This window comes from Trachurus trachurus (assembly GCF_905171665.1).
Source record: "Trachurus trachurus genome assembly, chromosome: 5".
In the NCBI taxonomy this organism is placed as follows: Eukaryota; Metazoa; Chordata; class Actinopteri; order Carangiformes; family Carangidae; genus Trachurus; species Trachurus trachurus.
Window position 1 is genome coordinate 7,367,194 of NC_139896.1, and position 12,697 is coordinate 7,379,890.

The window sequence follows — 12,697 nt, forward strand, 5'->3', positions numbered from 1 at the left end:
TCAGTACCAAATCACATCTATACTGTTGTATCACAGAGAAGAGAAAGTGTGATCGGGATGGAGCGATTGGAGGATGGATGAAGCTCGTGGAAGAGTCCAGACATTCCCTCTAACAGGCCTCATAATAAAGTACAGACGATTCAAACACCTGCACCTAAAGCTCCTCCGCGTCTTTTACATGATCCAATAAAAAATTTACAGCATATGATTCTTAATAAAATCCAATAAAAGAACCAAGACTGTTGAGTGTGTGTGTGTTTCCCGACACACACCTTTAAGTAGGGTGAATAAAATAAACACAGAGAACATACTCTGTCTCTGCGTTGATTCATATTCATATGCTTTTAATCCAGGGTTTTTGTGAACAGGCTGCACGTGGAGGAGATGCACCTGCAAACGAGTGTAAAAAGAAAAAGGGACTAATGATGGCACAAGTACACAACATGGTGACAGATGCATATCAAATTCTGTTTTTTTTTTTTGCATTGACACAACCCAATCCTGCTGCGTCAGCCAGCAAGTGTTGAGAACAGCTGAGCACGCTGATCGACGCTTTTTCAGGTTTGCAAGTTTGTTTGCAAAGTTTTTTGCACAAAATGTATTTGGATACATGAAAAAGTTTTTTTATGGAGGGAGAAGGCAAAATACTAGAAAATATTTCTGAAAAGAAGATTTTTTTGATGGATTTAAAAAAAAAAGAAAAAAAAGCTCCCCAGAAAGATTTTCAAAATATCATTGTTTGCTCTAACCCATTTCATTATGTAACTGTAATGTAAGTAGTCGTTAGTATGTGTTACTGTATGTGCACAGGCCTCTTTTCAGAGATTACAGTACTGTACTTTGAGCATAAAATTCTTTTTAAAGCTGAAAATGTGATACATACAAAATATGAAGTTGCAGAAAGAGTCTGTGCTGCAACAGCTCTGCAGAAAAAGACAAAACCATGTCATCAGAAGCTATACCCGAAAATAAACCCACCATACTATATATATATATATATATATTTATATTTATATATCCTAAAGGCACCTTAGACAAAGATATATCCCTGTGCTCAAGTGGATGAAGAAGTTTGGGGTTGAAATTTAAAAAACAAAACAAAAAAAAAAACAAGAGGTAAGCCTTTGACGTTCAAAAAGCTCAAACCACTGTTTGGAAACTCTAGATCGCCACCAGAAAGGCGACATAGTAGATTGATGGAGTTTTGTAATTGCATAAACTATTGTGTCACTGATTGTCTAAAAGCACGACTTAAAGACACAGAATCCAAATCTGTGAAAACTACGAGATTTAAACCGGTTTCATTTTAAATACTGTGACAAATTTAAAATGCTCTCCGCCGTTCTGTCTCGACAACGCTCCCGTCGTTTGCATGGTGCTGTGATGCTGCATCTCTGCAACACATCTGTGTGTTTTTAAAGATAACAAAAACATGCATGGGGAAAGATTCTCTCCTTGTCATGCAGATATTGTTTCTGGATTTTACACTCCAGGAGGAGGAGGAGGAGGTTAAACAAGACAACACAAAATATATAAAACAGTAAACAATAAAACAAAACAAAGAGACAGGTTGAATGAAAAAAAAAGAAAAAAAAAGAATGAATGAATAAAAAGTGTCCAACAAGCTCTGTCCTGCTGCAGCAAAAACAATCCACCTGACAAGCTGGTGGGAGGAGGCCGTCCGTCGTCTTCTCCCCTCCTTTGAATCCTCTCCCCTCTCTTAACTCATCCCAAACCAGCCCAGTCTGTAAAAACCATCTGCTCCGGTGCTTCATCATTATCATTTTCATCAAGTCCTCCTCCTCCTCCCTCCTCCTTCTTTTCATTGCATTTTGTTTCTCGATCCCTTCTCAGGCTGGACAGGCTTGCTCCCCCTGCAGGTGAGAGGTTGGAATGACGCTGTATTCCTAACCAGATAATGGGGGGGAGATGGTTTTGCCTCTGGTTCCACCGAGGGGTTAAAATTGGAAAGTCACTGGGATTGATTAGACAGGTAAAAGTGGAGCAGGCGGCGGGCGTCACACCCTGCTGGTCGGGTGGCAGCGGTAGGTGCAGTTGGCCAGAGGATCGGCGCCGCCGTCCACGTTCGGGGAGCAGCCACCCTCCGAGCAACCCTCTGAGAGACGGAGAGAGAGAGAGTGACAAGAAGATGAACTGTCAGTCAGTGCTTTTTTCAGGACATTTTCAGCGGCTACAGTCTGACAGACATGTTATTATACATCCTCTGTCCCGTTCATGCTTTGGAGAAGTGTTCTTTTCGACAGTCGTACCTTATTTTGTACATTTTTGTTTCTATGTTTCTTCCTCTCCCAGCCCCAGAAGTCTGATTTAAAAGAATGGTTCACCCAAAATTCAAATTGCACTCATTATCTACCCACCCTCATGTCGACTAAGGGCTGGGAGAAGTTTCAGAGTCCTCCGTGGCTTCTCCGAGTTACAGGGGGTCTCGGCGTAGCAGTGCATGTCCATATAACGGTTGCAAATGGATACCAACTGTCTTCGTAACAAAAAGACACACCAAAAAACATCCAAATACCTCCATGCTGCTCGTATGTAATGTCCGTCTTGTATTGAAGCCCCGAAATGCGAAATTGTTCCGAAAGACGGACATTACATACAAGCAGCACGGAGGTATTTGGATGTTTTTTGGTGTGTCTTTTTGTTACGAAGACAGTTGGTATCCATTTGCAACCGTTATATGGACATGCACTGCTACGCCGAGACCCCCTGTAACTCAGAGAAGCCACGGAGGACTCTGAAACTTCTCCCAGCCCTTAGTCAACATGAGGGTGAGTAGATAATGAGTGAAATTTCAATTTTGAGTGAACTATTCCTTTAAAGATGTGCAGTCTGTGGCTCTAAGTTATGCAATATCCTCTTACAGTTACAGGCTTAGAAATTCCTATGAATTTATCATAGAACAACACAAACATGGGGTCCAATACTGGAAACACTCATCAACTCAAAGTCTCTAGTTTTCTCACTAGGCACTTTTTTTTTAGAAAATAAATCCTGAAAACGGCAAATAGAGCTCTGGTAGCTGATGTGGTAAATCATTTTCCAGGACAACTGAAGCTTTTCCAGGACATTTGACTTTTTTTTTCTCATTTTCCATGTGTTTTCCATGAGTGGAAAATTGGCCAACCATTTTCCAGGTTTTCCAGGATAAGTAGGAACCCTGACTAGGGGTTGCACAGACTAGTTGACTAGTCGATTAGTCGCTGATCATGTGACAGTACAGGAGAAGAGCTGCTTGAAACAACAGCTGAGTGCGCTGAATGAAAATATTTATATAGGAGTGTATGTTACAAAAAAACACAACTGATTTACATCTTGTTGTTTATATAGCCACCTGCTGTTCTGTGAAAATATGAATGACTGCTGAGGACACAATAGTGGAGTTAGAGCACGCACATCCAAACGCACTACAGGTGCAGGACCAACAAACAAAATTGACTTAGAAAAACGGAGTTAAGTCCGCACACTGTATAAAGCTCCTCTAGTGTTTATTGTGGATCAACGTTTCAATCACGGTGGATCTTCATCTGCGGACTTCACTCCTTTTTTCTAAAAATATGAATGACGTCATCAGCGACTAGTCAACATCGACTCGACTTTCATAACATTAGAGTCGACTTTAAAAAATCTGAAGTCATGCAACCCCTAGTTTACACTCCTTTAAAGCTGTGTACTTGAGATAACAACAGAACACACACCTGCCAGGGTGGGGCTGGGGCCTTCATGACTGGTTCCCAGCTGGAGACGCCGCATGTGACGAACCACCGCTGTGGCGTTGAATGCTTGCTGCAGAGGGAAGGAAAGAAGAAAGGAAGGAAGGAGGGAGGGAGACCAGAGATACAGGTGAGCATCAGTTACTGCACACACACATCTCATCATGTGACACAAACTACATCTTATTCTGGTTCCTCAATTTGTTGTTGGGGTCACGTACTGCCTGTGTTGCTTGGACTTTTATGGTACTAGGTTCCTGTGTGTCCCTGTTTTTTTGTAAAAGTTTGTAAAAAGTTTGTAACTCTTGTTTTTGGTGTCATATACACTACTCACAAAAAGTTAGGGATATTTGACTTTTGGACTAAATTTCAGAATGCAGTTAAAATGCACTATAACCTTTGCAGGTGAACTTAATTTAACCTTCTCTAAACTTTTGAATGCACATGTCCAATTGTTCAATGTTTCAGTCCTTATTGAATAACATGCTGTTCTCTAACAAGGTGATTAACCACAAAAATCACAAGCACCGTCTGATTTAGTGATTCAATTGAACCACTAAATGTTCTGGTTCAATGATAATCTGTATACAGTCCTCTTCTCTCTCCCTCTCCCTCTCCTCTCCTCTCCTCTCCTCTCCTCTCCTCTCCTCTCCTCTCCTCTCCTCTCCTCTCCTCTCCTCTCCTCTCCTCTCCTCTCCTCTCCTCTCCTCTCCTCTCTCTCCCTCTCCTCTCCACCATGTTCACATGTTGACATCATGGGACCAAGACAACACTTTGATCAAATTGATCAAGTTATTGAGACATTGAGATTTTTGTTGTGCTATAGCCACCACTGTTGTTAGCTTGTGTTTGAGATAAAGAAATGACCATTGCATCCTTCTACTTCATGATAGAATATCACTGTAGCATGAACTTTTTATAGGGATATTCTTGTCAAATATCCCTAACTTTTTGTGAGTAGTGTAAATAAAGTTATTGTCATTATCAAAGATCTGTGGTGCTTTTAAGTTCCACATACATCTGTACGTTAAAACACAACAACTTTAAAAACAAACTCTGTGATTCCTGAGGTTCAGACCAAGACCAAACTTTTTAAATGTCACTACTAAACAGTATCTCTGTGTGTGTGTGTGTGTGTCTGCTGAAAGGGAAGTTAAAAGTGCAGGACATAATAAGCACAGAGAGGAAAAACAAAGTGAATCCAACCATGACTCACCTTCCACTTGCTTTTAGCGAAATTCTTTTTGATCTGAGCGCTGACAGACTCGTGGATGTTCTTGTCCAGGGCGGTGTCTCCAGCAATCCTGACACAGAGAGAGAGAGGAGACAGGGAACATTTCACTGGCACCGTGGGCGACTTCACTTTGTTCTGCTTAATCGGCACAAATCATGATTTTAATTATAATTGTGTTAATGTTAATAATAATAATAATAATAGAGGAGTGTAGGAACGGTACCAGGGATGCTGCAGGGCCTGGTCACAGGTGTAACGTACGTTGGGGTCTTTCTCCATCAGGTGCACTATAAAGTCTTTGGCTATAATAAAATAAAATAAAATAAAAAGAGAAAAAACTCATTAATTCAAAGCAACAGCTGCGATTTGACACAGTCCATTTATTCATGAGCGCCCCAGGCTACAGACTGGATTCAGTTTATTAGTATAATAATAATATTTCAGTGTCTAACTGCTGAAAAACAACAAGATGAAGAAAAAAAAAAAAACATCTTCAGGTTTTTTTTTCCTATATGCAAGGAAACTGGCTGCTGCATCAGCTGCATAATTTGTCCTAAACGTTGGAGAGAGGCCGAGGCCGAGGCCGAGCGGGGAAACAGGGAGAACAGGCAGAGCGCCAAGACTGGATGGAAAAGAATCAGCGTGGTGGGATCGACGCCACCGCCACGACTCCGTGGGCTCAACACCTGCAAGGTGATCGGCCGGTGGACGGACAAAATATTAACTGTGTTGGAAAAACCTCATTCTGTCAAAACAAGACGGAGCTTAAGGAAAAAAAAAAGAGAAAAAAAAAGAAAAATTTACCTCGCCACTCTGTTCCCTGTTGCCACGGTGACCCTCTCTACAATACGCAGCTCACAAAAAGCTCATTTATTAGACACTATACTGTAGGTTGCGTAGTTTCTGACGAGCGTCACGAGCACATCTGAGGTCGGAGATACGTTATAATACTTGTTTGTCACATCTGGATTAATTAATTATATTAAACCGTCCGTCGATTATTAACAACCTGAGTCAGAGATGTCGTCCCAGTACGGAGAATCAAACTCGTATTCTGCCTTCAGGATCTGCTCAAACAGTTTGGCATCGTTCTCGTCGTAGAAGGGAGGGTAACCGCACAACCTGAAGACACACAGGAGAGGAGGCAGGTGTCACGTTTCCATACAGCATTAACATTAAACATCTGGATGCAAAACATACACACAGTTATGACAAAATAAAGATAATTGAACTATTAAAATATCACATCAATGCAGGATTTCTATGTATTCTACATTAGGCTGGGTGTGTGTGTACTCACAGAATATAAGATATGACGCCAATAGACCAGCAGTCCACTGCTTTGCTGTAGGGTTTCTGAGCCAACACTTCAGGGGCTGAAAGAATAAACACAAACACAGTTGGTCCCCATTTTCCAAATCTGAGTTAGTTCCAATATGTCTGACTTATTTAAATCTGTAAATTAACACCAGCAAAGTGCAAATTCTTTTTAAATCTGATCAAATACAAACAGATTTAGTAAATTTCAAGCCAGTAGCTTCTTTACCAACGTATCCAGGGGTCCCACAGGCCGTCGACATCACGCTGCCGGAGCCCTCGATCTTCGACAGACCAAAGTCACTGATCATGATTTTGGAGTCTTCGTCCATGCTGTAGTAGAGGAGATTCTCTGGCTGCAATGAGAAGAGACAAAAGAAATGGGTGTTTAGATGAAATAGTATCTTACAAACTCCTCCAAACTCCTGCACTACCGCCACAAACACACATGTAAACACACAGTATCAAAGACCTCGACCGACCTTGAGGTCGCGGTGAACGATGCCCATGTCGTGCAGATATTTGACGGCGTCCAGAATCTGCTGAATGAGCTTGCTGGCGTCTTTCTCCGTGTAGAAACCCTTCTCTATGATGCGATCGAAGAGTTCCCCACCAGACACGCTGCACAGAGAGGAGGAGGAGGGAGAGAGGTCGGTTCATAAAGGCTGAATGAGCTTAATGAAGACGTGTTGATTTGTTCAGGGACGTAAAGAGAGGAGAGAGAGAAATATGAAATGTGACGATATTAAATTGAAAGTTTGCTTGTGTGGCGCGCGCCGGCTTCTAGCCATCTTTAGCTGCTGTCCTTTTGTTTCTGGGGTTCAAACACAATAACTTTATTAACCCTAAGGCACAGAATCCACTTAAACTTTCACTTTTATTACAAAATAACAAAAAAACAGGAGCCTGTGGTAAAAAAAACTGCACTGCTTCCATTTGCTCACTTTTTATGACATAATTTCCTGGCATAAATATGATAGTTGAAAACCTCATCACTAACATAAAATATATCTAAACAGTTCAATCAAATCAAATCACCCAGTATCTATTCATTCCATAAAATTCATTGTAAAAGTCTTTCGATAATATTTTATCTTAACAAAACAGAAAAACTGCTTCAATAGCTTTAAAGTTGTTAAAAATCCAGATTCACAGAGAGAGAGACTGCTTCTGTTTTTGCTCAGATTTCAGCTTTAACTTTTCAATAATTTCATTTTGATTTATTCCATTCATGGTTTAAATACTTCACATGATTGCACATATTTACATTATGTAAATAGTCTATAGTTATAATTGCAGTAGTAAAGTAAACAAACAAGCTAAATAGCAGTGGACACAGCTTGTCTATCTTTTCTTTTTCTCTTTCTCCTTCTTCTTTTTTGTAGGCACGTATTTATTTATCTCTAATAGTTGACTGTGTAAAGACAGAGAAGTGTGAGTGAAACCGGAGGAAAGTGAAGCCGTCGTCGTGTGCCTGATGTTAAACCCTGAAGCCACTAGATGGAGACTTCACTCTACACACACACACAACATCTGCTTAGTGCTAACTGGGTGTGTTTCTTAAGCCTCCCACATCAGTCACTCTCTTACACACATACACACTCACTGGCTGCTCTTCATATATCATAAGCCGCAGACTCAATTCAGAGGAAAAGGGAGGGACAGGTGAGCAACAGGTGCAGATGATGAACAATAAAGGAAGTAAAAGTCAAATGAAATGTGACACTGAGCATTAATGTGCATTTGCGTGTTGTTTTTTAAAGCGACTCTACCTGTGTGAGGCTGATCGTCCACATACTTTTAATTTTTCTCATGATGCTTGAACTGTCTCTGATTCCTTGAAGGTTTTTTTTGGCATCTTGTTAAAATGTCATTCTGTTCTTGTTTGGTCATATTCATATTAAATAATAAGAATAATAATGAAAAAAACTGACTCATGATGTGAAGGAGTGTGGAAACCTTGAGTTAGAGGCAACACAAAACACACTGAAAAGGTCACGTCCAAACTATTATGAGGAAACACAATCGTGTTGCAGCGTTTTGGCATCGGAATTGAAAAAAACAACTTGAGAAACTAAAAAATCCTTGGCTTCATAAATACACGCCCACCCTCCTCCCTCTCTCTTTCTGTCCATGATTTACCAATGACTGTGATTACTGTATTAATAATTGATGTTTTCAGTGAATCGTGCTGATGATCCTGATCCGTCCTTCCTCTGGTTCCCTCTCCCTCTCTCTTTCCCTCTCTCTCGCTGACATTTCAGGAGTTGAGGTGGGTGGGAGGCCGACAGGCTGCAGGTGTGAGGGCGAACTCCCCACTGGTGCTCGTGAGTAGGCATAGTACAGTCTTTGCTTCTCTCTGTGTGTGTGTGTTGAGGCGCATGCAACTGTGATACAGAGTGCAATTAATGGCATGTGACATGGAGTGCGTGGGAGAGCACGAGCAGGGAGTTTGAGAAACACACGACGAAGACAAATCATCACACAAACCCACACGTATGTGAATACTCACAGTTGCATGACAAGGTAGAGGTGTGATTTACTCTCAAATATGTCCTCCAGAGACACGATGTTGGCGTGTTTGATCCTGTGAGGAGGGAGAGAGCAGAGAAACACGATGAGAAACCAACTCCTTCGTTTCATTTTTATTTTTTTTTCCTCGATGCACACACATACACACACTCGTCGTTTAGCCGCTTGTGTGTCCACAGGCAGCGTGAAACCCTCTCCTCTCTCTGTGTGTGTCGTTAAAATGACTTTAATCATGTCCAGTAGATGTGACGGGGTCGGTCGGTGTGTGTGAAGCCCCCACACAGCTGTTTCCTGGTGGTGCAGGAGGCTTCACATGCAGCTCTCTAATTGGCTGACCTCTGACCCCTGAGACCCGCGGATGAGACGATGACTCACAGGATCAAGACCGAGAAGCCTCGTTCTTCTCTGTTCAACCAGTGTGACACTGTGATAAACCTCTGTCCCACACACACACACACACACACACACACACACACACACACACACACACACACACACACACACACACACACACACACACACACACACACACACACACACACACACACACACACACACACACACACACACACACACACACACACACACACACACACAGTCTGTGTTTTTAGTGCAAGATGCGAAATAAAATGAGCCCGAGGTCACATCATGAAATTAACATGATGACATTAGAAACATTTTGTTTATTTATTATTTGCAGATTTTTACTTATTAAGAGCCACTGTGATGCATAATGAGATTTTTCATTGTCATCTTGCATTAGAAGAGGAGATCATGACCATTTAAAATGTTTATTTAATGATAGTTTCTAGTATCAATCAGACTTTAGCCTATAAAATGATGTATTGAAAAGCTTGTTTCTATTTAAATGTCATCTTTACACATAAATAATGTTATTTTCTGCTTGTGTTAAAGCCCCTGTATGTAGGAATTACCCCCATCTAGCGGTGCGGTTGCATATCGGAACGTATTCTTGATGTTGCATTCATGTGAAACCGGGCAGACGTCAGACAGACAACAGACGCTGCATGTAACAGGATAAACAAGCGTCTATGTAAACAAGTGGTCCGCCAGCACGAGGCAAAACAATACAGGCGTGACGTTTTACCGTCTTTCTCTCGTGGAGTAAAATGACATCCGGTTGGTTTGCCGACGGCCGTCTGCCTGACTGCACCTGAATGCAACACCAGTGCCTCCGTCCTTCCTCACACTACACAGTGGTGACAGTTTTAACAGGCCGAGCCGACAGCTCCGCTGAGTTTCCGTGGTTACCTACGGTCACGCTGCCACTCAACGTAAAAAAAAATGGCGATGCAACATGGCCGCCTCGGTTCGGTGCGTCGCCCCTTGTATATTTGTAACGACTTCTTTTCTTCTTTTGTAAACTTTGCAACTCATTCTAAGGTACGAGAAAGCTTTCATTTGTATTTCGGTGTGATTCGACTTCAGTGAAATACGTATTTATGAAAGCAATATTTGATTTTTGCTAATAAAAAGCCAAATAAGTTATAACTTACTATACATACTGCGACTTTAAGAGTTTTATAAAGAAACCATAATCAATAGTTAAAACAAAGATGAAGTCATATTTTATCATATCAAAACTCAAGTCACGCATCAGCATTAGTGTGAAAAAATATTGTAGGTGATAAACAGCACTTGATACATGTGTGTCTGTGTGTGTGTTTGTGTATGATTTGAATGTCATGTCCTGTGGCGTGTTAGAGTGAACAAACAGAGGTCATGTTTACTCACCAAAATGCTCCATGGGTGTAAAAACAGTTTCTTTCCTATGATGCAACTAATAATTTTTGAAAATATTTTAAATTGCACATCCATGTTTGTAATTTTCTATAAAAAGAAAGAAAAAGGAGACTCACTTGTAACAAAAACCCTGTTTCTCAGCACTATTAATCCATATTTTAACTGTGGGGTTATTTAACAGTTTGCATGTGACCACTTCCTTTATTCAACAACCTCAGCACCTGGACGTAGCTGAAGGTTACCGAGTTGACGGGAAGACAAAGACAAACACACAAAGCCACGTGTTTGGAGATGTACTGGAGGTGAGTGTGTATGTGTCGGCCTCAGCTCATACTGGATTACAGCAGCAGCAGCAGCATTGGCTCTTATCCGGATTGTAACTATGCATGGACACCTTCATTCATCTGCTTAGCTCGGCGCGGAAGGAGAGATGGACCCGGTGAAGGATGAATGATGGATTAAAGCTGCCGTGTGAGTGGACACGTGTGAACGCGTGTGAGCTCGGGCGTGCGCTTTAAGACACAATAACAGAGGGTCGGATTCATGCAGTCAAGTTGCTGCAATTTTAAAGGTGGATTTCTGTGCAGGTGTGTGTTTGTGTGTGTGTGTGTGTGTGTGTGTGTGTGTGCGTGGGCGATGAGAATAGAAATGCTGGGCAGTGGTCATGGTGACTGTCAGAGTGCTGGGAGGCTGGTGAGTCATTTTCTGACCTCTGTCAGCACCCGTAGGTCTCGCAACACACCAGGAACAGAGAAGTCAGCAAATTAGAGAAGAGTGTAAAGACGACGAGGTCTGACGGACCGACTGACTAACGACTGTGGCTGAGAAGCAGGTCGGGTTTCTCAAACAAAAAACACGTTTATTCATTAACGACCTGTTTTATTTTAACAATTTAACAGCCTTAAGGTGATCTGGCATCTCTGCTCATGTGACATTTTGAATATTATTTGTTTTTCCTTACAGCTGTGACACACTGAGTTTCTACCCCCCGAGAGCAGTTAGTGGGCTTTGAATGAATGCATGAATGAATGAATGCTTCTCACAATATCTGCAGGATCTTTTAAATTCCTGTGGTGGCGGGAGAGGAAATTTTTCCCCCTTAGGTCATAGAGGAGGAGGAGGAGGAGGAAACACATCCATTAAAGTGCAGAGAATGTTGCTTTTCCTGAAATTAAAAAAAAAAACGAAACCTAAATTTACATGCAGAAAGCGGTAGTACGGGTACAAAGGTGCTTTTGCACCATGAACACAATGATGCAGATGGTAAACTAGGTAGGTTCACCACCACATTTTCAGGATGTTGAGTAATAAATGCCCTCTGTTCTACAACCTACTTCCTAAAAGTCAAGTGTCCTGTCATGCATGACTTTTTAGAGTCAGTAAAAGTGGACATTTGGTGTTTTAAGGGGAGACACTACAGGTGAATAGGGTAAAAATCTTAAATAACAGATATCACCATGAAACTTCCCAAGTTTATGACTTACATTAAGACAAATATTTTTTGTATTACAAGTTATATCAAATTTGATGTTTAAATATGTAAATGAGGCAATATCTGATGAAATATGCCCTAATTTGCATACATTGCCAGAACCGAAATCTGAACAATGGATAAAGCCACTTTCAAAATTCTTGTTTTATTTTGTTGACATATTAGAGTCAGAAGTTTTTACAGAGGGGATTTTGGATATCTCCTTTTATCTCTCTGAAAATGAGAAAATACTGTCACTAGCCCAAAAAAATCCAATTTCGCCATGTTTTTAGGAATAAAATGTTATATAAATCAGGCTTTGAATGCTATATTGACAATCCCCTCTGTAAAAACCTTCAGAATATAGAAAGGAATAAAACTGGAAGGTTTGGTGTCTGTAAGTGCTGCTGAAGTGGAGATTTCGGGTTCAGAGTCTGAGGAAAAACTAATTTAGAGAAAACGGCCTTTAAAGACTTGTACTGTAAAATCCCATTGATTGTTAATGTAAATCGTACTTTTACGATTGGTTGCGGACACAGCACAGTTTGTCACAGTAACTTTTGGCGAGTTTAGGAGAAATATACTGATGAAAGGAGACAAAATGAAGTAAAATAACCACTTTATTGTGGATTTTCTACCATTTCTTTT

At 41.1% G+C, this 12,697-nt stretch overlaps 1 protein-coding gene across 2 annotated transcripts in view; it reads right to left on the reverse strand.

Annotated features, from left to right (window-relative positions):
- Window positions 1-605: 605 nt before the first annotated feature.
- camk1b (calcium/calmodulin-dependent protein kinase Ib) overlaps window positions 606-12,697 on the reverse strand; it is a 40,295-nt gene continuing 28,203 nt past the window's right edge. For both annotated transcript variants that reach the window (XM_083972743.1, XM_083972742.1), the window contains 9 exons: window positions 8,795-8,869; window positions 6,765-6,903; window positions 6,512-6,638; window positions 6,266-6,341; window positions 5,975-6,087; window positions 5,189-5,267; window positions 4,948-5,035; window positions 3,717-3,804; window positions 606-2,116 (listed from right to left, as the gene is read on the reverse strand). In XM_083972743.1, coding sequence (XP_083828869.1) covers window positions 2,019-2,116; window positions 3,717-3,804; window positions 4,948-5,035; window positions 5,189-5,267; window positions 5,975-6,087; window positions 6,266-6,341; window positions 6,512-6,638; window positions 6,765-6,903; window positions 8,795-8,869 — 883 coding nt within the window. In that variant the 3' untranslated portion in view covers window positions 606-2,018. The remainder of the gene's footprint in view (window positions 2,117-3,716; window positions 3,805-4,947; window positions 5,036-5,188; window positions 5,268-5,974; window positions 6,088-6,265; window positions 6,342-6,511; window positions 6,639-6,764; window positions 6,904-8,794; window positions 8,870-12,697) is intronic.